At 49.4% G+C, this 23,550-nt stretch overlaps 1 protein-coding gene across 1 annotated transcript in view; it reads right to left on the reverse strand.

The window, feature by feature from the left end:
- The window catches only part of TRRAP (transformation/transcription domain associated protein), an 83,742-nt gene that overhangs the window by 23,417 nt on the left and 36,775 nt on the right, over positions 1-23,550 (reverse strand). The window contains exons 22-49 of the mRNA XM_049788567.1: positions 22,182-22,333; positions 21,788-21,987; positions 20,925-21,142; positions 20,624-20,821; positions 19,995-20,255; positions 19,517-19,678; positions 18,167-18,263; positions 16,477-16,598; positions 15,659-15,829; positions 15,197-15,265; positions 12,934-12,987; positions 12,781-12,801; positions 11,162-11,281; positions 10,858-10,977; positions 10,328-10,492; positions 10,060-10,241; positions 9,674-9,872; positions 8,689-8,817; positions 8,330-8,596; positions 7,888-8,094; positions 6,997-7,155; positions 6,769-6,903; positions 6,344-6,454; positions 5,580-5,726; positions 4,427-4,640; positions 3,821-3,946; positions 3,074-3,220; positions 552-751 (exon numbers count right to left, since the gene is read on the reverse strand). Coding sequence (XP_049644524.1) covers positions 552-751; positions 3,074-3,220; positions 3,821-3,946; positions 4,427-4,640; positions 5,580-5,726; positions 6,344-6,454; positions 6,769-6,903; positions 6,997-7,155; positions 7,888-8,094; positions 8,330-8,596; positions 8,689-8,817; positions 9,674-9,872; positions 10,060-10,241; positions 10,328-10,492; positions 10,858-10,977; positions 11,162-11,281; positions 12,781-12,801; positions 12,934-12,987; positions 15,197-15,265; positions 15,659-15,829; positions 16,477-16,598; positions 18,167-18,263; positions 19,517-19,678; positions 19,995-20,255; positions 20,624-20,821; positions 20,925-21,142; positions 21,788-21,987; positions 22,182-22,333 — 4,353 coding nt within the window. The remainder of the gene's footprint in view (positions 1-551; positions 752-3,073; positions 3,221-3,820; positions 3,947-4,426; positions 4,641-5,579; positions 5,727-6,343; positions 6,455-6,768; positions 6,904-6,996; positions 7,156-7,887; positions 8,095-8,329; positions 8,597-8,688; positions 8,818-9,673; positions 9,873-10,059; positions 10,242-10,327; positions 10,493-10,857; positions 10,978-11,161; positions 11,282-12,780; positions 12,802-12,933; positions 12,988-15,196; positions 15,266-15,658; positions 15,830-16,476; positions 16,599-18,166; positions 18,264-19,516; positions 19,679-19,994; positions 20,256-20,623; positions 20,822-20,924; positions 21,143-21,787; positions 21,988-22,181; positions 22,334-23,550) is intronic.

Here is a 23,550-nt window from a genome sequence, read left to right on the forward strand (position 1 = left end):
ATAGATTTTTGTTTCGCAGGTTAAAGTTTTCTTGAAATAAAGATACTATTTACAGTTGTGCGGGGGACATGAAAAATGTTTTCTTCTTTCTGGGGGGGCATGACAGAAAATAATTGAGAAGCATTGCTCTATATAGTCCCAAGTTCAGCCAGGAGTGATCCCTGAGCACCACTTGGTGTGGTGGCCCAGAAACAAAACAAAAATAATTCAAGACAGAAACACATTTTCCTTAAGGCTGTAGTTCACTCACTGTGACAACTACAAGACAAAAGAGAACTTATCGACTTCTTGTTATTACTATCACTAGTATAACTTCCAGATTTCCCTTCACCACCATAAAAGAGTAACAGACAGGTTCACTTAGCATTTTAACAGAAGCAGAATCACAGCAAGATGACTAGTGAGTTATGGAAAATTCCTAATTTTAAAAGCTGTAAGAAAAAGTAAAAAAAAAAATGAAAGGTTAAGATTTTCTACAAGAAGAGAGAAGCCGTCAGTCAACTTCCTTCCACAGATAGGGCATGCCATGAGGTGCAGAGTTCCTCGCTCACCTGACTGGCTGCCATCGGGGAGTTATTTTTCACCCATTCTTCCACAATCTTGACCACTGCACGGAGGATTTTGGCATCAGGCGACTTCTCAATGAGAGAGGTCAGGATGGCTTGGATGAAGTTCTTTCGCATCTCCATGCTCATCACGGCCAGACGCGTCTTCACCAGCTCCAGGCTTAGCATCACCAGCTCGCTTGTGCCTGTCCCAGCAAAGATCACAGACGAGTGTCAGCAAGAGGTCTGCCAGAGCCAGCCCATATCTCCCCACGTTTCCTCAGGTAGCCAGAGCTTTGGGACTGGAGTATTATCAACTTCACTTTGTGTGTGTGTGTTACTCCTGACAGTGTGTGTGTGTTACTCCTGATAGTGTGTGTGTGTGTGTGTGTGTGTGTGTGTGTTACTCCTGACAAAGTGCTCAGAAATTGCTCCTGGCTTGGGCGACCATATGGGATGCTGGGGGATCAAACTGTGGTCTGTCCTAGGTTTGTGCTTGCAAGGCAGATGCCTTACTGCTAGCACCACCACTCTGGCCCCTCAACTTTACTTTCTACTCCACCTCCTAAGACAGAGCTGCTGGGACCAGAATAGTCAAGACCTAGACCGCATGCATGGCACTCGACCACTGACCACAGAACCTCTCTGCCCTCACTAACATATCACAACGCCAGATTTGAAGTAGATGGCTGTTAACCCTCCCCAATTCCATATGTTGATATCATCTGGATAGTGAGACCCACTCACAGCAGGGAGGGGGTCTTTGTTTTGGAATAAAGGTGTTGCGGGGGGGGGGGGGGGAAGCAGAGGCAGCAAGGGTGCATGGGGGGCAGCTGAAAGAGGCTGCTTAAAAAGCTTAGCATAGAAACCACGTGAGAAAAATGGAGGTTTAGGCCATGAAATAAAACTGGTTGTGTCCCAAAACTTCAACTGACTGCTTATCCTGCAAGTTTCAGACCCACTGGCCAAGGGCTACAGGCATCATGCCAAGAAAGGCCTTAGGTCTGGAATCTGCAACTTAATGCTTCTTCACAATTCAACACATGTGATGAAGCAACCTGCTTTTCTAGCAAGAGACATCTCACAGGTGAATGTGTCAAATCACATTAGCATTTGACCATATGTCTCTCTTGAACATGTATTCCCTCTGGCTCCTCTCACATATTTTTAAATGAGTTTTGTCCAATAAAAACTATCTTGCTTTGGGGCCGGAGAGATAGCACAGTGGAATGGCAGTTGCCTTAGATGCAGCTGACTCTGGAGGGACCCAGTTCGACTGCTGGCATCCCATATGGTCCCCTAGCCTGCCAGGGGCTATATCTTAGTGCAGAACCAGGAATAACCCCGGAGAGCTGCCAGGTGTGGCCCAAAAACCATTCAATAAATAAAAATAAATAATGTCATTAAAAAAAAACTATCCTGGCTCATAATCCAGTTTTAAAAAGTGCCTTTCAAACACAAAACCAGAACTAACTCCTGAGCCCTGCCAAGGGTGGCTCAAAATCCAAAACAAAACAAAAACAAGAAAACTATCTTGGTTCACTGAAAATAAAATGAAATAAAAATTAAATTAAAAAAACTAGTCTTGGGGCTAGAAAGATAGCACTGAGGTAGGGCATTTGCTTTGCAAGCAGCCAATCCAGAATGAACGGTGATTTGAATCCCGGCATCCCATATAGTCCCGCATGCCTGCCAGAAGGATTTTTAAGTGCAGAGCCAGGAGTAACCCCTGAGCACTGCCAGGTGTAACCCCCCCAAAAAAACAAAAATAAAAAAAAAACAAAAATACTAGTCGGGGCCGGAGTGATGGCGCAAGCCGTAAGGTATCTATCTGCCTTGCGCACGCTAGCCTAGGACAGACTGCGGTTCGATTCTCTGGTGTCCTATATGGTCTCCCAAGCCAGGAGCAATTTCTGAGCACATAGCCAGGAGTAATCCCTGAGTGTCACCGGGTGTGGCCCCAAACCAAAACAAACAAACAAACAAACAAAAAACTAGTGTTAAGGGACTGGAGCAGTAATAGCACAGTGGATAAGGTGTTTGCTTTGCAAGTGGCCAACCCAGTTTTGATCCCTAGAATCTCAAGGGCAAAGCCACGAGTAATTCCTGAGCACTGCTGGGTGTGGCACTCCAAAAACATCTTAAGTTGGTTTTATTTTATTTTATTTTATTTATTTATTTATTTTTTTGGTTTTTGGGCCACACCTGGCGGTGCTCAGGGGTGACTCCTGGCTGTCTGCTCAGAAATAGCTCCTGGCAGGCACGGGGGACCATATGGGACACCGGGATTCGAACCAACCACCTTTGGTCCTGGATCGGCTGCTTGCAAGGCAAACGCTGCTGTGCTATCTCTCCGGGCCCTTAAGTTGGTTTTAAACAAAATGCTCAGAACCTCACTGATGAAGAGTAAGAGCTAAGAAACCACAAGTAATAAACAATGGAAATTCATCTGTGTGTGTCTGATCACGCACAAATCAATCCATTTACGTAATAAGCTAAGGTCAAAGGAGACATTCTAGGCATGAGACCTGAGGCTGCTTCGGTGCTCCCGGAGGCCGTCTGTGGGTTTAGGTGCTCTCGGACCATCTTTTGCAGGGAGCGCATGAAGACGGAGATGAGCCTGTCGATGTAGCTGGGGTTGTTGCTGCAGGCAGACTTGAGGATCATCAGGGTGCCTGAAACAGAGAAGGGCCCATGAGATGTGGCTTTTGCCAGAAATACATAAAAATTTTGAGAAAGACCAGAGCAATAAAATAGTGGGCAGGGTGTTTGCTTTGCACATGGCTGGTGACAGTTTCATCCCCGGTATCCCATATGGTCCGAGTGTTCCAGGATTGAGTGATTCCTGAGCACAGACAGAGCCAGGAGTAGAGTAATCCTTGAGCTCTGCTAGGTGAGGTCCCAAAATAAAAAAAATAAAAAAAATTTGAATAAAAATAACCACCTTATTTTCTCTGCTAGACTGATAAATAACTTAGAATTAAATGTATTCCTCAGTTTGAAAAACCACAGTAGATCAAAATCAGCAAAACTAACACCAGAAAACATAAATCTTGAGTTTGGAGAACATCTCTCAGTCACTTATTCCCACAGGCCCTTCATCCAGGCTTGACACCTTGTCTGTGAAGCGGGGCAGAGTCTGGGCAGCCCAAACACAGGATGGGAGAGCTCAGCCAAAGTGGGGGAGACTTGGGACAGCAAGCACAGTCTGGTGGGTGTGGGGATGGGCAGTGCCCTGGAAACGAGGAGGGAGCCAGATGGGCAGAGGTGCTCACCAAAGAGCTGGGAGGGGTTGGCGCTAGTGGCCTTCTCGTAGTTGTTGAGGCCCTCATAGATGACCTTTCCTACCGCCGCATACAGACACTCCAGCTCCTCGTGTTTGGAGGCCACACTTGAAGTACCTAGAACACAGCAGAATGTCCTCACTCAAGGGACTTAACAGTTCAGGGACCCCCATTAAGAACACACAGTGTTGTGTCTGGGCAGACTCCGATCGAAGAGCTAAGTAACAATCTTCCACTGCATCAAACCATGATGGAAACACTCCTGATGCACTTACCCTTTGCACTTATATGCAAAGACAAGCCCCTCTTCGTTTTCTCCTTCCCTTTCTTGCAGTGCCAGGGATTGAACCTAGAGCCCCAGACACCTAGAGCAAGTGCTCTGCCCCAGAGCTAGAGATATCCCAGCCCCAACTACGTTTTCTTCACCACCTCACATTATCACGTCCAACCATGGAAGAGCTGGCAGAAATGAAAAGGACAGCCAGTTACTAAGACTAGGTTCTCTTTCCTCTGTGTTTCTTCAGATTCAGGCAGAAGGTGCCTGGGAAGCCAGGAGAGTTGCCCTGTCCCCCACCACCTCGCCTCCAAGTGACCTACTCGGCTCTGTTGGGAAGATGCTCATCAGGCGTGACAGGAGGCTGTGTACGGCCCGCAGCACCTTCGTGTTCCCACATGTCATGCAGGCAGCAATGCCTCGCTGGAGCGGCTTGAAGCTGCTGAGGATGGCGGGAGACTGGAGGACCGTCAGCAGGAAGCTCAGCACCTCTAAGCCAGTGCAGATATTCCCATAGTTGACCTGATTTGGCTGCTCCTAAAACGCAGAACACAGGCCACACAGAAACAGAATAAATGCTCCATATGGCAGCTTGAGCACCAATAAAGTTTGCAGTGGTTTTTTGTTTTGGGTTTTTGGTTTTTGGGCCACACCTGGTGATGCTCAGGGGTTACTCCTGACTATGCGCTCAGAAATCTCTCCTGGCTTGGGGGAACCAAACCACGGTCTATCCTAGGTCAGCACGTACAAGGAAAATGCCCTACTATTTGCGTCACCGCGCTGGCCCAAAAGTGTGCATTTTTGAGACTTATGCTAAATAAATACATGTGCACTCCAAGCTCATGCTCAGGGCCTGGTGACAGCTTCTAGAAACTGTTGACAGGACATTCAACCATGCTGCATTTCATAGGGAAGGATCTCTTTCAGAGAAAAAAGAAAGCCTGCAGACAACTGGCAAGTTATAAACCAACCAGAATCAATGCACACATTCACGAAGCAACAATGGGTGTTGAAGCCTCATCCATAAGGACGAAATGCAACAGGTGTGAGCATCCCCAACACGCAGCAACACCCCAGAGAGGAAGGCTTGCAAGAGGCTCCCAGTCCCAACAACGAGCTTTCTAACACCATCAGGCAAACCAGAACTGAACTGTGTCACGGTGTTCAAACAGATCAGGCAAGGAACAAAGCTTTGGCAGATGCCAGAAAATGACAAGGTGGTCATATTTCTGTCTACAACAGCCAAAATCAGTTCTCGTGGTAATTGTTCTATTCCTGGCCAGAGAAGACTCAAAAGCAGCCTGTGAAAGGCAAAAAAGAATCGTCTTGTTCTCAAAACGCCAAACAGGACTTATGCCTGGGCACTGACTTTGTGAAAGGCCTTTTTAGCTGCCAGATTTTGAAGTGGAAGAGGCCATGCAGCACAGAGGGATGGAGGGACAGATGAACAGAGAGACAGAGGGTACAGGCACTTACCACACTCATCAGCAGCTTGTCAAACCACTGCAGCTTGAGCTCGGATTTGGACCACATGTCGGGCCGCAGGGCCGTCTTGAGCAGTGTCACACAGCGGCGGGACAACAACTCCCCGGGAGAGCCGGCAGTGCTGGTGGTGTCGTTCACCTGCAAATGCACAAATGCATGCATATACGTCAGGGCTGACTATGAACCCAGTGTAAAAGGTTTAAGCTTAGGAGCCACATCTGTTGGCTAGGGCCTGAATAAAGCTGATGTCTCCTGAAACCTGTCTGTGGATCTTTTCCTCACTGCTATCCTGAACCCTCAAACCCACCGGCTGAAGGGGGTTGCAGACACATGGCCTGGGCCGGCAGAGAAAGGCCCCTCCATCCATCCCATTACCATCCAGCCCCATCCAGGGCTGTTATTCAACACATTTAGTCATGCTATGCGCATCACATACACCTCCAGCTTTTCACCAGGCCCCAGCACCCCAAGCTCAGGGCCACCTCCTCATCCATGGGCCTCAACCCAGCACTCTCCTTTGGGACTCAGTGGCTCTTTGCAATCAGCAGTGCTTGAGTGATTTAACACCACAAGGCTCCCCAAGAGCGAGGCAAGACCCATGTCTCTCCTAACCAAACCCCCAAGGACAGGCCTCTTCACATGCTACAGCATGTAGACTAGGCTTTTACTAGGTGCCTTGAAAGATACAAGTTTAAAAAAAAAAAAAAAGAAAGACACACGTTTTTTCTTGGTAACTATGGAAGCTTGGTGCATACCTGGCAGGCCACACGGATGAGGAAGTTCACCACCGTGTCTGTGTGCTGCTTCTCGATGGGCTTGGCAAGTAGAGAGTCAGCACCTGGCAAGGACTGGCTCCGCCCAAACACCTGGAAGGCCAGGGAGAGTCCTCAATGCACCTCCACCCATTGAATCACACACACCCTCCTCCCAACCAGCCCCTTGGGACACCAGGGACACCATGTTGTAGAGGAAGTAGGGATCCAGGAAGAGAGGGGGCGCATGTCTGCAGACAGAGAAGCAGACAACAGAGGGGAAGAAGAAACTGCCGGGCAGGACAATTGGACACAAGGAGAGGATCTAAGACCAGGTCACCTGGGCTAGAAAGATGGACCATGTCTAAACAGATGCATCATCACCCCCACAGAGCACATGTGCGTGGAGTATATGCACCGCATCTCACCGCACTGATGGCGCCCGTGGCCGTCCGGAAGCGCTTCACTTCCTGTGCTGAATCCACCGACAGACCTCTCTTAATGGACGAGGACACGGAGCTCACACCTTCGCCACTCGAATTGGGGTCCACGTCAGAATCAGGCTGAAACAACACACACACAGCTTCAATGTCGGCCTCCTCGGCACTTTCCCGAAACTGCTGGGACAACACAAACAAACCGGGGAGGCTCCCTACCTGCTGGTCCTTGATTCTCTGCAGCTCCCACTTGATGACCACCTCAGACAGGTCCACGGCCAGTCTCCGCTGCTCAATGGTGACACTGGGTGTAAAGCCAAGCCTCTGCATGGCGCTCACCATGTGCTGCACCAAGTGATGCCGGACCGGGTAGTACACCTGAATAAGGGCCGATGGTCAGTGGCACAGGGGACCCCACAACAAGGTTTTACATATGCATGCATACCAATGGACCGACCACATCTATACCAAGTGTAATAACAGTCAGGTTCTTACAGTTAACTTAAGCAAGGAAATTCTCATTTCTTTAGGCAGATGCTCGAGTGATCATCACCTCCCAGCAGTAAAAGGATGTCCTAGCCTTTATTCCACCTTAAGAAATGTTAATGCTCTACTGGATTAGGCTGAGTCACACAGACTAAACTTTCAGAAATTACTTTGTCAAATTTTTAAGTAGCAAAGTTCCCCATTGCAAATCCCTGATTCTCCAAGAGACGACTAGGAAAGAATCAGTGTCAAACTTCATCCTTTTAACTCTCCATAAAACTGCTGCAGACTCTGTACCCAACAATCATGCCATAAAGTGGGTGAATGGACTAGAGAAGGTGCCAGAAATAATGTCCCTTGTCAGGGCAGTAACAGGAATGACTCCCACTTTAAGGTGCCCATACTCCATATCCAATTAACTGGGTACATACAAGGTAAAACAGCCTGACAAGAATCCAAGACTGTCTATATCCAACTCCTGCTAACAAAGCTCCCTTCCCAGACTAACCAAGGGAGCACAAACACCACGGACCACAGATGAATGATGGGCTTCACCGCTGCACACGTAAGCCAAAGTTCCAGATGGATGATGGAAACAGACACCACCCCGAAGGCCATGTGTACCTTAAAATGCTGCACAATCAGATGCAGGATGTGTACCAGCTGAGGCACTGTGTGGCCCTCCTCCACGATTATCTTGCGCGTCCAGTGGGTCAGCATCTGGTGTCCGTCTTCCATCCTGGCTGGAACTGCTGGCGTCAGAATAGCCATCGCCTGTCTGACGATGGCGCGTGCCTCCATGGCATGAGCCTTGAGAAGACTGTGGAATACCTGTAGGGCAAGATTCTTGGGTGAGAGCCTGGCATGAGCTCTGAGTTCTGAGCAGGGGCTCTGGGACAGCTGCTTCAGGTGCCAGGGATCAAATTCAAAGTCAGCACTCAAATGTATGAGGCCTGTGCCCTGTCACCTCCCAGCTTGCAAGAGGATCTCTGCCTCTGAGCTGACAACTGTGGAGAAACAATGGCTGCATGCATACAGAACACTAATGGCGGAAGCTTCCCAGTACCTGCAGGACAATCTTCTTGTGGATGGCGAACTTGGCGATGATGTGTGCCAACAGCAGGTGGCCACTGTACTTGCAGGCAGGGTCCACACAGGCCTTGGAGAGCAGGCAGGGCCAGGCGAAGGTCATGAGGCGGCGCAGCTTGCTGTTGCGGTTCTTGTTGTTGTCGTGGATGTGGTGTGGCGCGTGTTCCACAAGCAGTGTGGCAAACTGCAGCAGGTAGATCCTCAGCGAGTCCAGCATGTCTGCCTGCTTCTCAGGGTCCAGCACCTACCATGGAGGGAACTGGTGGTTTTCAGCAGATCCCCATCCACGCACCCCCACACACACCCACACCCATGAAGCAGTCCAGCTGGTCCCACCTTGGTGATGAACACACTGGTGATACTTTCAGGGTTATCACCTTCCGGATTGGGTGGTCCCAGGAGCTGCTCTCCTTCCCCCTTCTCAAAGCTGTGTAAGAAAGCAGGGTTCAAGATGTGCTGCAGAACCTACAGAGTTGGAAATGATGGAGAGAGAAAGCAGAAGGAAACAGTCAAATATCAAATTCCTTATATGGGGCCACACTGCAGAGATAGAATTCAATCAAGAGAGTAACAACAAACTTCTTAAAAGGAACAGTTAGACAAGGTGAAAACTGTGGTAGGACGGGTTAGAGATATTATTGGATCATGCAGTCAACCCTGGTTTAATCCCCACAACCACCAAGAGCAATCCAAGAGCACAGAGCCAGGCGTTACCCCCAAACACTTCCCCAAATTTGCTTTTTTTTTCTTGGTTGGTTGGTTATTTATTTATTTATTTATTTATTTGGTTTTTTGGGCCACACCCGGCTTTATTTTATTTATTTATTTATTTATTTATTTATTTATTTATTTATTTATTTATTTATTTATTTATTTGGTTTTTTGGGCCACACCTGGCGTTGCTCAGGGGTTACTCCTGGCTGTCTGCTCAGAAATAGCTCCTGGCAGGCAAGGGGGACCATATGGGACACCGGGATTCGAACCAACCACCTTTGGTCCTGGATCGGCTGCTTGCAAGGCAAACGCTGCTGAGCTATCTCTCCAGGCCCTTTACTTGGTAATTTAACACACACACACACACACACACACACACACACACACACACACACACACACACACACACACGGGAAAAAAACATGAGTTGTCCTGCTCTAGAAAGACATAGGAGAAAGACTGCTTTTCAACACTGCCTCAGAGATGCAGGTGCCTGGCTTCACTCACAAGATATGTTCAGACACTGAAGAACAGACACAGCAGCACTGGCCCCCTAGAGAATCATCCCCAGGGCCCGTGGCTTTAACACTGAGACTGTGAGATTCACCTTGGCTTTGAGTTCATCGCCAAAGTTGGGGTCAACGAACTCCACAAAGCGGAAAAACAGAGCTCGCTTCTGAGCAATGCTATAGTTCTTAGGGATCTCTTCCTCCATGTACTCTTTCAGGAAGGTCATGTTACACAGGAAACGCCCAGTAAAGGCTCGCAGCAGCTGGAACAGCAGCTCTATGTCTCCGTAGTTCCTTCTGTGGGTGCACAAGACAGTGTCAGAGCTCGGCAAACTTTCTGCTGCTAACTAGCTCTTTGAAGAACTTGCCCTTTAAAGCTTAAAGATCCGGTCCATCTGCTTGAACCCATCTAGGTCTGTATGTGTAGGGATGCACCCTGTGAGTGGAAGGACTGCCTGCCAGGAAGCAGGAGACACACGCTCACTTGCAGTAACTCAGCAGACAGTAGGCCAGCAGTTTGGGCTCCTTCCAGTTGGTGGCCGCCATATTCTCCTTGCGATGCCGTTCTTGGAAGGTGTCACTCACCCACACACGCCTCAGCTGGCTCACCAGGGAATGCTGGCTGGCGAGCCACGAGTCGTCGTTCTTGACTATGATACTAATGATCTGCGCAAGAAGAGAGGATAAGCAGACTGTGTGGCCTGACTGGGCCAAGGGTGCAGGACATGGGCTAGTTCAGAGGCACTTGCTACCTTGACGGCCTGGAACTGCAGGTCTAGGCGCAGGGTGCTGGTGCTGGGGGAGCCAGGCCGCACAGCCGCCTGTGTGCCGCATGGCAGCAGCAGCGTGATGAAGCGGTTGGGGTTCGCAGCCAGCACATCGCGCAGAGGCCTGGAGTCTTTGTGCTTTAAAAAGCTCTGGAAACAAGACACAATGTGGTGCTTTAAGCTACCAAGGCTCCTCAAAGGTAGAGGCTACAAACATTTATGGCATAACTAAGAGTTTCTTACTCCTAACACATTCTTTTATAAGCTACAGAGGAAGGATTCCTGGACTGGACTTAAAACTTTTCATTTGTATGCTAGCATTTCGAAGATTAAAACACACACACACACACAATCTCTCCTGGACTTAAAATTTTTATATGCACGCTAGCATTTCAAAGATTTAAACACACATTCATTTACTCTCTCTCTCTCCCCCTCCCTTCCTCCTTTCCTCCCTCCCTAACCCTAAAAAAGACTAGGAGTCAACTGCACCCATGGCTGTGCACAGCACCTACCATGAACATGCGGCTCCACTGGGGGTCATTGAGCGTGGCTTCCATCATGAACAGCTCCACCGTCTGTGATGGGTGCCGGGTCAGGAACTTGATCAGAGGCTCTCGGAAGGGACTGCCGGCCTAAAACACATGAGGGACAAGCTACAGCTTCTCAAACAGTGGCATGGGGCCCCTCTCCCAGTCCTTCTCCCTGGCAGCACAGGCGTCTGGCTGCTTTATACTGCAGGAAAGCTCACTCCTTCAAACACGACAGAGCCAACAGGCAGAGATCAAGTCAAGACTCGTGGCAGAAGTGGAGGATTACCTCAATCAACATAGCCCGTTCTGTTTTCATCACGACCTCTAACAGTGGCTTGACCAGAGTCTGAGGGGCAGCCGGGATCAGGTGAAAAAGGTTTATAATCGCAGAACAGATTTTCATTTCCTATTGAAGAAAAGCAGAAATGACGGAACAGAAGGAGTAAATTCTGCTCCAGCAACATGACTACAGCTCCGACTATGTTCTAGCTACATTTGCCAGGCGCCAACAGAAGCCAAGAGTTACCACGGACAGAGCCACGACTTACCAACCTCAAGAAAGAGGTGTGACCTAAGGAAGCTGCGTGCCACCGGCCTTCGGGCTTCCTGTGAGCACCTACTTGTGGCTGTGTTTGTTCATGCACACCGACAGTGTTGGAAGGCACCCTGGGGCCACGCTAGCCCCTCAAAGAAACCAGGACGGTCATACCCATGGGCTGGGCAACCTGAAGGCCCCCACTTTGCTGGGATGCCATGGGATCTCTCAATTCTTTACATTATAAGGGCATGGTCTTCTTGTACCCTCCAGTGTCAGTATGGGGTGAAGTCGTTGGGAACGACTGCAGCACTTGCTGAGAATTAAATCAAAGCCTGAGTGACTGGCCCACAGTGCTAAGTTTTTGTCAACCAGGTTTAAGAGTAAAGCTGACAAATCACTCATGGGGCATCTGTGAGCCCCCAAGGATGCTGTGCTAACACAGCTAACAACCCACTGCTCCGTCATCCAGTCTTGGTGCCAGCTCTCCACTGTGTCTGTACCTCAAAAGGGCTCTACGTGGATTCGGGGAGTTCCAACCTGCCCGTGTGCAAAAGCAAAGCCATGACTCTGAGCAGAGTAAAATGGGGGGATATGCACTGGCCTCAAGGGACCACCTTCCTGCAGCCTTTCATGACATTTCTCACTCCCTCGAACCAAAAGGTAGAGCAGGGAGATGGAGAAGGAAATCAAAACAGTGAAGCCCCAAATTTTCCTACCACACTGTCAGAAATCTTAATCTATGGCATCAGCCAGGACGATCTATCCTGAAAACAAAACCTCTGAGGAACAGCACTTTGACGGTAGGGCTGTCTGTCTTCCAAGCAGTGTCATGGAACTACTTTCTATGAGTCGGCAGATGGGAAGGCCACAGCCACCACCCCATTTTACAGAGATAAAAGCTCAGAGTTTGTTGTTCCCCCCCATCACCTCGGCGAGATGGCACGAGAAGGGGGAACACAGGGTGCAATGAAGTTTCCGATCCAAGGCTCTAAGGCCAGGAACTCCCAGCTCTTGGTAGCTAAGATCTCGGCTCTCTGTGGCTTTTCCGCTATAAGGTTGTTTGTTAGCTGCGGTCTAAAGAACACTGCTAGCAAAAATCCAAATCGACTCTTTATTAGGAGTTGTACAAAGAGACAGAAATGGGACAGGGAGGGAAAGTGACGGGGGCATTTGAAAACATCCTAACAGGGAGACATGCGTGGCCCCCGGACAATTCACAGCAAGGAGACTAGCACAACTCGGCCACAGACAGACAATACGGCTCACTGCACTCCAAGGCACGACGCACTCTGTGCACCACAGAACCACAAAGTCACAGCAGAACCAGAGACAACGACCACCCGCAGGGCCTCCACTGGCATTCTCACCTCTACCCCTTCCATGGCAGGCTGAACCAAAACAAAAATTACAGCATGAACAAAAAGGGCAACGCAAAGGGGGGGGGAAAAAAAGAAAAGAAAACAGAAACTGTTCTTCAAGTCAAAAGCTGACTTTTGAATGGTTGGGTTTTTTTTTCTCACCTCAAACTGACAGAATGGAGACAAGGAACATCTCCCGCACTCTGACATGCTCTCCTGAGAAGGGGGAGGAAAAGCGGCTGTTTTCTAGGCACGTTATTTACACACGAACTTCCCAGATACTCAGACACAGTCAGGAGTGTGGGGGAGCACGAGACAAAGACACAACAATCGGGCAGCACAGTCACTGACGGATGCTCCCTGCAGAGCCTGCTGCCCGCAGGGCCCAGCTTACATCTCCCTATCAGAACCAGAACTTTTCTGGGGTGCTGTCTGAGGCGGGGACAGAGGAACGTGAATGAGAACAAGGAAGAACTTGCTGCAGGCAAAGACTTGTAATGTTCTGGTTTCTTTAGAGAAAGTGACAAGATGCCACGATAGCCCTGAGCCATCAAGAGCAGCTTCTCTCTTTCCATCTCAAGTCAGGAGAATCCTAGTGGGTTTTAGGGCATCAGTGAGGCGCAGACAAGTCCCCCAGCCCAGACGGCTAAAAAGTATGTGTGGCTGGGCAGAAGGCAGTCACCTGTAGGTTCAAAGTATTAAAGTGGAAACGACTCTGCTCTGCAGGCTAGTCTAGTACTGATCGCTGGGGCTCCTGACACAAACGAACATGGATGGGGTCCACTGCCACTGTTTTCCATCTAACCTGTGACTCAACAGGCCATAGGGCTTAATTAATGGGGGATTCTGTCAGTAAAGACAAACTACTTTCAAAGACCTGCTGCCAATTCTCTCTGGCTTGAAGAGAAAGGCAGACTGGCCCTGGTCTGGGTCCAAGGCTATGGCGGCTATAGCTGTCGGGAGAGCCACTGTCAGGTGCTCTGGAATCTCAGGGCACTCCAGGACTCCCAGACAATCCCTTTGGGGTCCCCCACTGTGCAGTCAGCTCTGACATAACTGTGCTCACATGTCTGCCTACAGGCTTCCTAGTGTCTGGTCTAAAACCAGCTGTGTTAGTATGTTAAGTGTGTTGGTGGGCTTACTAAAGAAAATCTGCCTGCACTTCTGAGCAGAGACAGCAAACACAGGAGAGAAGCCCTTGCATCTCTTCTCAAAAGAAGGGGACCCAGAAATCTCCCCACCCGGACTCATCTTCCTGTAGGTGAAAAGTAACAAAACCCTCAAAGCAGTCAAGGGTTGAGTTGGTTTAACACCCCGAAGTCTCTCCAAATCCCAGAGCAGTTTTGCTTAGCGGGCTATTTAGAAGCAGCAGGAAACAAGACTTACACGGAAACGAAACACCTCAACACAGAATGGGGAAAACAAAGCGTAATAAGGCCGAAAATAAACAAATGAACTCCAGCCAGGCAGAGACACAGCACCTGACAGACAGGCACGAAGGGCAAGCACTGCAGGGCCAGGCTCTGAGGAGCAGCTGGAGGCCCCACCCAGGCTATAGCTGTGTCCATAGAGGGGAGCGAAAACTTGGGGAACAATCCCACGGACAACACACAACTCACAAATACTTTAGGAAAGAAAACAGATACAAAGGATTAAGGTGTGAAATAGCAAAGATCCTTTTTGTTGTTTTGTTTTTGCTTTGGGGCCACATCTTGCCATGCTCAAGGATTACTCCTGGCAGGGCCTGGGGGATCATATGGGATGCCTGGGACTGAACCCGGGTCAACCGTGTGCATGGCAAGCACCCTTCCCACCGAGGACCCTTAACTTTTAAGAGTCTTTGATGACCAATATCAGATATTTCGTTAACTAAGCTGTTCTTCAAAGTCCCAAGTGTGAAAACAAAACAAAACAAAGTCCCAAGTGTGTTCTGAGGCAAAGGCACTTGACTCTTGGCCGATTGTGGACTATGGAAATTGAGGTCTGGACAATATACATCGCCAGTATTTACAGGGCAAGTTAAGTCCTAGAACTAGCAGCATGTGCCTTTGTGAGGTGAGTTACAGAAAGGCATCACCAGGCAAGCACCTGCTGCGAAGAAAACTCAGAATACATTGTGCAGACTTTAGAGAAGGGCTGAGGGAAAAAAATCTGGCATTTCAAACCCCCAGGGTGCTCATCAACAGAAACATCCAAGTGAACAAAGGGAGAATGCCAAAAAAAAAAAAAAAAAGGAGGGGGTTTTAGCACTTGGGAGCATCAGCAGCCAGATGAAACACTAGTGGAACGGTGGAGAGGTGAGTGGACTGGACTGGGCCGTGTGTCCAGGCCTAAGTGGGCACTATGAAAGACAGTGTTGTTCCCACACCAGCAGGGGGCAGCAGCACTCACGGCTTGCTCTTTCCCAAAACAAAGAGGCACTCACATTCCCGTCACTCCTCTGGCCCCCTTTGTGGGTGAGGACCACCACTTCCATCCACTTTCGAAGATGTTGCTGTGAAGAGAAACACATGCTTAGCCATGGCCGCCCCATCTAGGAAACACCTCTGCACCGTGTCAGCCAGGTGCTGTCCATCTGTCTGTTGGTCCGTCTGTTAGTGCAAGCTCAACATGCAGCTGGTGACGTGCAGTACACATTTTACACCTTTGGGATATAGCACTTATTCCAGTGAATATCTATCTGGGAGGCTTTTGCATAGAAAGTGCCTAACTACTGTGCTTTTCGTACATAACACACACATTTTCCCCCAAAAAGTGCCTCTTATGGAGCAAAAGTCACCTGGAGCTGAAGCCTGAGTGTAGGGGAGGAGAGCATCTAAAAACTATGTGTGTCTTATGGTCAGGTGCATCTTATAGAATGAAAAATAAGATATATCTTTGAGCTTACCATCATCTGATCACAGAATTTGTCGTTGAAGGAGTTTGGGAAGAGCCTGGTGACCGAGGTCAGCCGGTTCACAACATTCAGGGTCAGGCTCCGGTAGTCCCCCAGCATCATCAATAAGGGCCGCATATGAGTGTGGATCTGATCAACTTCTATGGTTGCACCTTCTAAAAACTATGGGAAAAGAGCAGTTATGAAAATAATAAAGGAATAATAAAATTTTATCATAGAGAGCAACGCAAAACAGACTCTACTAGCAAATCCTCCATGTTTTTGGTACAAAATGGAAACAAAACCATCCAGTCCAGATGTTTATGACAAAATGAGGAAAAATATTCACTACACACCTCCCCCCCCCCCTGCTTCTTCTGAGGTGCTGGATTTGCACCCAGGGCCTTACACAAGCAAGGTCAGGTCAAGGCATAAAGCTAGATCCTTTGTGCTATTTAAAAAGGTTCAAAAGGGGCCCGAGCCATAATACAGCACTTGCCTTACAAGTGGCCGACCTAGGTTGGATCCCCATCCTCCCACACCGTCCCTGGAGTGATTTCTGAGCAGAGAGCCAAAAGTAATGCCTGAACACCGCCAGGTGTGGCCCCAAACCCAAAAATAAATAAAAATAAAAAGGTTCAATAGTTCTGGAACAGAGACATAATATTCTAGGGCAAAATTTTGGGGGTTCACCCTAAGGAGACACCTAAACACCCAAGGGCTACACTTGGTGAGATGCCTGAGGGACCACCTAGCAGCCAGGAACTGAATTCAGGACTCCTAAATGCAAATCTACAGCCAGCCCAGCCAGGGGATCCGGACCACCCCACCTTCCTCATGCAGGCTTCCCCAGCCTCCTGGAGCTCACTGTTGGTGGAATTAAGGGCTTTGAAGAGAGCAGCGATGATCTTCTCTCGAGACTGAGGGAGGTAGTTACAGGCAGCAAGTGCGTCTTGAGGGAGAGAAAAGATAATTTGGCTATCATTAACTGGAAAAATGTATCAATGGCTTCCATGTCTAAAAACTCAATGTACGAAAAAGGGAGAAAATCGCCAACCCTTCCTCCTTGGATTCTGCAGTTTTTACCTGAGGGAAGCCAAGTGCTTTCCAGAGGCCAGGACCCATCTTAGCCCATCAGAGAGCAGAAAGGCTGAGGGGAGAGTACAGGGAAGCCCCTGCCTCAGCCCCCAGACACCCTCATGGTAGGGATGCTGACTGCTAGCACCTTCACTGCTGACAAGTGCTAAGGGAAGAGACATACGAGCTCTTCTCCCCACCGCCCCATCTCTCTCATTAGGTGGCTACCCCTGAACAGGAGGAAAACCCTGACAGGCAGAACTAAGGAAGAGGCCTCCACATACAGCCATTTGCTAGCTGAGAGCAGTTAAACAGGAGTAATGCCCATCCTCAATAATGAAATGCAGAAAAAAGAGTAATGCCCATCCTCAACAATGAAATGCAGAAAAAAAGGCATGTGGGAAGCTGCAAACTTCAGCCCGGTGCCCTTCTCTTGCTAGGGCCTGGCTGTGAATTAAAAACTTAGGCCCATTCTCAAAATTAAGGTATGTCCCTTCCTCAGCCCTTCTACCACCACCTCAAGGATTCTGGCAAGATTTTATTAGGTATGTGAGAATCAACAAAGGAAGAAACTAAAAAAAAATGGGTAATGGAAATTAAAAGAAAAATAAAGGGTCTGACTTTCTTAAAGCAAAGGCAAAAGCACGTATATTTTCTAGTTAGCACAATTCTGTTATTCGTACCTAACGCTTCTCAGGAAGTTTGAGGAGACAGCCCAGAGAGTTCCGCATGCCAGAGCCCCAAGTTTGGTCCCCCCAGATTCTATTGAAAGCCCCTCCCACAAAAGCTCTGTACTGAGCACCATGGGACTTGATTTGGAAACCAGAACATGGATTTCTCAGGTATTTCAGAATCCTTGCATCTCTGAAGGCTGCAGTGAACCTGAAGTTGGGACTCGGTGGAAACAGCATTAGATTGTGATGACTCTCCTACAGCTACTGGGTCTTAAGAAATGAACCGAACTGAGCATAATGCCAGAGCCACACCTTTTCTGAGGGAGCAAGTACAAATAGCAGAAGCCATATGACTCACAGCGCGCACTGGAGCCCTCCAGAAAGCACAGGGACAGTGCAGGGGAGCCACAGGGTGGACCTGGGGGCGCCTGTTTCCTGCATGGAGGGCAGTGGGCCGAAGAAGCCTGAGAACCTCAGGTCCATGTATGTGCTCTGTGGGAATCTTGTTAAAATAATCTGAAACGGGAAATGTGATTCCTGCTCTGACCTTTAAAGGGCCCATATGACTTTCTTTGACTAGAAAGTGGAGAATGGCGCTGGGCCCAGCCTCTCCCCTGAAGTTGTTCAACTGAAACATTGAACATTCAGTTGAATGTTCAAATGTTGAATGTTCAGTTGTTCAACTGAAATGTTCTGATCCCACCATTGCCCCATGAGGCTGAGTAAGCCAAAGAAAATAAGACAATGAGTCGCGATTCCCGGGACATACTTAACGCAGCGATTCGCAGAGGCACCAGGGACGGAAGGCTCTTGTAACAGGGCAGCTTGGTTAAAGCCGAGTCTTCAGCTTCACACAGATTCAAGAGCTATAAAAGGAAAGCAGAAAAATTTAAGCTACTCCCATGGCAGAGATGAAGTGATGGCAACGGGACACCCCATCTTCCAAACACACAAACTGCAACAGAAGTAAAAATGACAAAGTAAACTCAACCCCTACAGATTTTATGCATCAAAACAAAACGGAATTTCCTTGTTGAAAGCTAAAGACCTTCCTGGTAAAGCAAATTCTCGGACATGTTTCTCACTTTTGCAGAGTCCCCTGAGCACAGACGTGTATGAACATTCGAACCCCCACTTCGAGCCCTGGCACTGAACATTCCCTGCCATCAGGTGCAGCAGCCATTCTCCCCTCACCCCTCTATCCTGAGCACCACCTGGGTGTTGCCTCCAAACAAAACAAAATCAACAGAAAAAAAATGTCTTCATTGTAAATTTAGACTCAGGGAGAACCAGGATGAATTTGCTTCTTTATCATTTCTGCCTTGGTTTACTCTAACCATGCTCCCAAACATATGATTCACGTCTCACAAAAATCTCAAATTGAAGGGCTGGAGCAATAGTGCAGCAGGGAGAACATTTTCCTTACAAACAAGGTTTAATCCCTGACATCGCTTATAGTCCCCCAGAGCCCACCAGGACTGAGCCCTGAGTACAGAGCCAGGGATTAGTCATGAGAAGTGCTGGGTGTGGCCCAAAAACAAAAACAAAAAAATCTCTGATTGAGACTAAGTACCAGACCCAATCCTTCGTGTCCCAAGAATGAATGAATCCTAATAATCTGGCTGGTCTCCAGCTTAATTTCTCATCATTGTCTGAATGCCCCTCCCAACCTCCTCCCCACCCCCCCGGTCTGGGATAGTCTCAGGAACAGATCAAGGTTCCAGTGCCACCATCTCGTCTCAGCTCAGGGAATAAGTCAAGTCCTCTCCTAAGCACAAAGACCCTGGCAGGACAGTGCAGGGACCAGCATCCATCGCAAAGACAACAATGGAGTAGTCACAGCTCACCTAGAGCTTCAGGTGCTTAGCAGAACCCTAAGGATGCTCACATGTAGTTGGCAACAGTGTGTGGCACCGCTAAGGGATTAGTTACTTGCCCAGTACCAGTTGTAGCCTGGAGGCAGGGGCAGCAAAGACAGGTGAGCTGGTCTTCAAAGGCCCCAAGGAGTGAGTCAGGAGCTCAAGGCTGTGAATCTGGGCCCCAGCAGATCTCTGCCCAATCCCAGGGCCAAGCCAGGCTTTGACTGGCCCCACTCAGACATTTCTGGACTCTGTCCTACCTCTGTATAGAACACCTTATGCTCCACCACATTGAGGTCCATGGTGAAGAGCCGCGGCTGCAGCGTGGTGCAGAACGTGTTTCCCTCCATCAGGCCGATTTGGGCATTGGCTGGTTGGTGCCGTAGCAGGTGTTTCTTGGGAGGGACCATGTCCTGGAGGACCTGCACAGGCAAGAGGAAGCAGCACTAACCCCTTGGAGAGCGATGCTCTCTCATTCCTATAGTTAGAGACGGCTCACTGAACCTCAGTAAGCTGAAGCCACAGCAGTTGCCCTTAAGGGAGAAACGGGAGGCTAGAGGGCCCCAGAGACTACAGTGGGACCCCCACTACATATACATACAGAAAAGGCAAAGCAGCACTACAGTGTGCTGGCCAATCGGCCTCCAGATGCTTCCCCACCACCTGGAAAGTGACATCGAAGTCAAGAGCAAAGCCCAGCAGCATCCCTGGACCTGGGCATCTGGGAACAAGACCTACCTCTTTGTGGGGTTCCATAATGACAGTGACGCTCTTGCCGGTGACCTGGGCCAGCACCTGCAGCGAGTGCATGGCCTGCTTCCGCACTGTGGGGTTGGGGGACGTGACTTCGCGCACCAGGTCATGTGTCACATGGTGGAAGGATTTCTCCTGTGCCCCTACAATGTCCTCGGCACGCTCCTCATCCTTCAGCGGGGCAGCACAGCGCATCAGGAGCTGCTCTAGCGTGGTCTTGGCCATGGCCACAGCCCCGTTCGATACCTGTAGGTCAGGGGCTCCTTAGTACGCAAGGACAGGGCTGGGGCTGAACCTCCACACCCCCCCCACCCCCCCGTCCCCAAACATACCCCCAAATACACACACACACACACTGTCCTAGGGGATAGGTCACACACACACACATACATTCTCTCTTCTCTCCTCTCTCTCTCTCTCCTCTCTCTCTCTGTCCGTCCTAGGGGACAGGTGACCCATACAGCCTAGGGGAGAAGCTCTAGGGATGCTACAAACCACTGCACTTGGGCAGAGCTGACCTGCAATTATCTCCTGCCAACTATAGCCCCACCAAGCCTGCTCCCTGACAGCAGGTGGAGCTCCCTTCCTAGCTACCGCCACCGCCGCCGCCGTACCTCCCCGGTTAGGTCCATCATGACAAAGAGCAGCGCTTTGAGGAAGGTCTGCTGGTTCTGCAGCACCCAGGTGAGAGGCAGCCGCTCCATGAGGAACTTGATGGACACCACACCACCTAGCTTGGCGTACCAGGCCTGCTCATAGCAGCAAGCACACAAGCGCTCCACGATGTAAGAAAACAGGGGCAGCTGGCATGCCTGGAGAGAGAAAGACCAGAGCTGAGCATTTTGCAGCCGTTCTTTGTACTCTAGATTTTCTAGAACGATTGCACAACTGACGCCACTCCCAGGCCCTCCTTACCCTCTCCTTTGAGCCCAGGATGATACTAGCAACATCAAATATCACGGCAAGCGCAACCTCCCCGATCTTGCAGAGCTCCTTCTCTTCGTAGGCCATGCAGATGGCTATGGCGTCAATGAGCACCAAGGGGTCCATCCCCTTCGACCCATTCTCCTCGCTGTGAAACATGGCCGTGCTGGGCTGGCTGCCCGCCTGGTAGCATGGCAGCAAGAAAGGACCTGAAGGCAGAGTGCGTGAGAGCTTGAGAGCTGGCCAGAGACACAGGCACAAGTGAGCACTGGCTTTAGAGCCCAAAAAAGGGGGTGGCCCCAAAATTGGCCTGGGGAAGATCAGTGGTAAGGTGATTCCAAAACATCTCCAACATTAGGGTGTATGCAAATTCAAGGCCCCATTTTTCATGAAAAACAAATGGGCCAAATACATAGTAAACTAAATACATAATATGTATGAATGCATTTTCAGTATTAGATGACTTGATATATAAATAGCAATAATAAGCCTATTAGTATTTATTATAAAATAATAAAGAGTGCTTTTTGTTTGTTTGTTTTTGGGTCATGCCTGCCAGTGCTCAGGGGACCATATGGAATAACAGGGATCAAACCCTGACTGGCCAAGTGCCACCCTGCTATGCTATCGCTCTGGCCCTAAAAGTACATTTTTTCAAAAACCCAGGAGTCACTTTTGTTTGTTGGTAGAGGCTTTAGCATTTCACAACTTTCAAGTAAGTATGCCCATTATCCAATACCACTCATTCCTATTCATGTAGGTAAAAAATGAAAATCTGAACTGACCAATAAAAACTAGCCTCTAAGTTTGGCCTGGCTGGACTCCCCTGAGCTAAGTGCCAGGGCCACACTCACCACATTGCTGGGCCACAGCCACCATGGTGTAATGGCGGATCAGGCTGGCCACAAAGGGCAGCGCGCTGGGCCGGAGATCTTTGATGACGGCAGACATGAAGGCCCCAGTCAGCGCCTGCTCAAATGTCTTCCGAGCGGGGGTATCCTGTGCTTTGTAGCGATGGGAGATGATGACGTTAGGGATGGTCTTTTCTGTGAAGCTGCAAGACAGAGTTAAACCCACTTCTGAGCAGATGCTCCGTACATTTTCCAGCCCGTTTCCCTCATGCGCAGACATGCTGGGTTGAGTTCGTTGCATGGCTCCACATGATGCTATAACAGCAAAGACCAGCCTCATTGGGAGGCCATGTCCAGCCTCCCCGCTTCCTGAAGCAGAAGTTGATTGCCCACGTACTTGGGGTGCGCCAATAGCTGGTAGAGGGCATGCTTGTTGTCCTCCAGGCTCATCATGGCCACCAAGAAGCACTTGATCACCTCCCAGGCCTGTCTGCGGTAGTAGGGCTCCGTGTTGGCACTCTTCAGGCAGTCCAGGGCCGTCTCAATGGCCTACAACCAAGAACATCCACTAAAGGGAATTGTGGTGGCAAGAAGGCCTTCAATGAGGCCTGGGCAGGGGTCCTTATGAGATCTTTTCTGGTGGGGCATGACATTCTCTTAGGGCTCACAGAGAAGCAATAAGAAATGCTGCGGGGAAAATAGTGCCCAAGTTCCGCAACAGAGACTGGGCTGCGAGAGAGTTGGCACCTGGGAAAGAGCAGCACAAACACTTGGTAGGTTATGGAGAGCCCAGTGTGTAAGATGGCCTCATAGGGCTGCTCAGCCCCTTCATGCCATGGGCACCCTGGGCCCTGCAGAACAGGTCTGGCTGTGGCTGATGGTTAGGGGAGGACATAGGCCTCCTCTAGTACTTGATTCTACCCCTCCCAGTTGCCTGGAGGAGCTACTGCTATTTCGGGGATTTTTTTGGTGATGCTCAGGGGTTACTCCTGGCTATCGCTCAGAAATCACTCCTGACATGGGGGACCATATGGGACACCTGGGATCGAACTGAGGTCTATTCTGGATCAGCCACACAAAAGGCAAACGTCCTACCGCTGTGCTATCATTCCAAGCCAGATTTTTTTTTTTAAGTGAAGCAAGAGTTTTTATTGAAGAAAACTTGCTTAGAAAGATTTGAGGGGGGGGACAGAGATATAGCATGGAGGTAGGGTGTTTGCCTTGCTCATAGAAGGACGGTGGTCCGAATCCTGGCATCCCAAGCCTGCCAGGAGTGATTTCTGAGTGTAGAGCCAGGAGTAACCCCTGAGCACTGCCGGGTATAACCCAAAAACCAAAAAAAAAAAAAAAAAAAAAGATTTGAGAGGGGAAAGAGCGAGAAATGTCTTTATGGGAAAACACAGGTTTTTTTCCAGAACAGAAATGAGTCATACAAATGAGACCCCCGGGCTTAAAGAGGCAGCCCTAAGGGACTGGCTCACCCACGTTGGGTTCTGCAGACTCCTATCACACTCTGTACTGATTTGGCTGCTGCAAACAGGGTCCTCAGTGAGGACATCACGGATCCACAGCACCTGTCACTAGTCCACTTAGGGGCTAGTCATGCTTGTCTGGGGAAATCTAACCAAGATCTGTGAGAGTTGGAGACAGGCCTCACCCTATGGAATGAGGTGACAAGACAACACCTGTGTTTGAGGTAGGTGCCCAATGACAGGAGAGAAGCTGCTTACATGGAAGGCAAATGTGCTGAGTTCTGGAGAAGGATG

Source organism: Suncus etruscus, chromosome 15, assembly GCF_024139225.1.
Source record: "Suncus etruscus isolate mSunEtr1 chromosome 15, mSunEtr1.pri.cur, whole genome shotgun sequence".
Taxonomy (NCBI): domain Eukaryota; kingdom Metazoa; phylum Chordata; class Mammalia; order Eulipotyphla; family Soricidae; genus Suncus; species Suncus etruscus.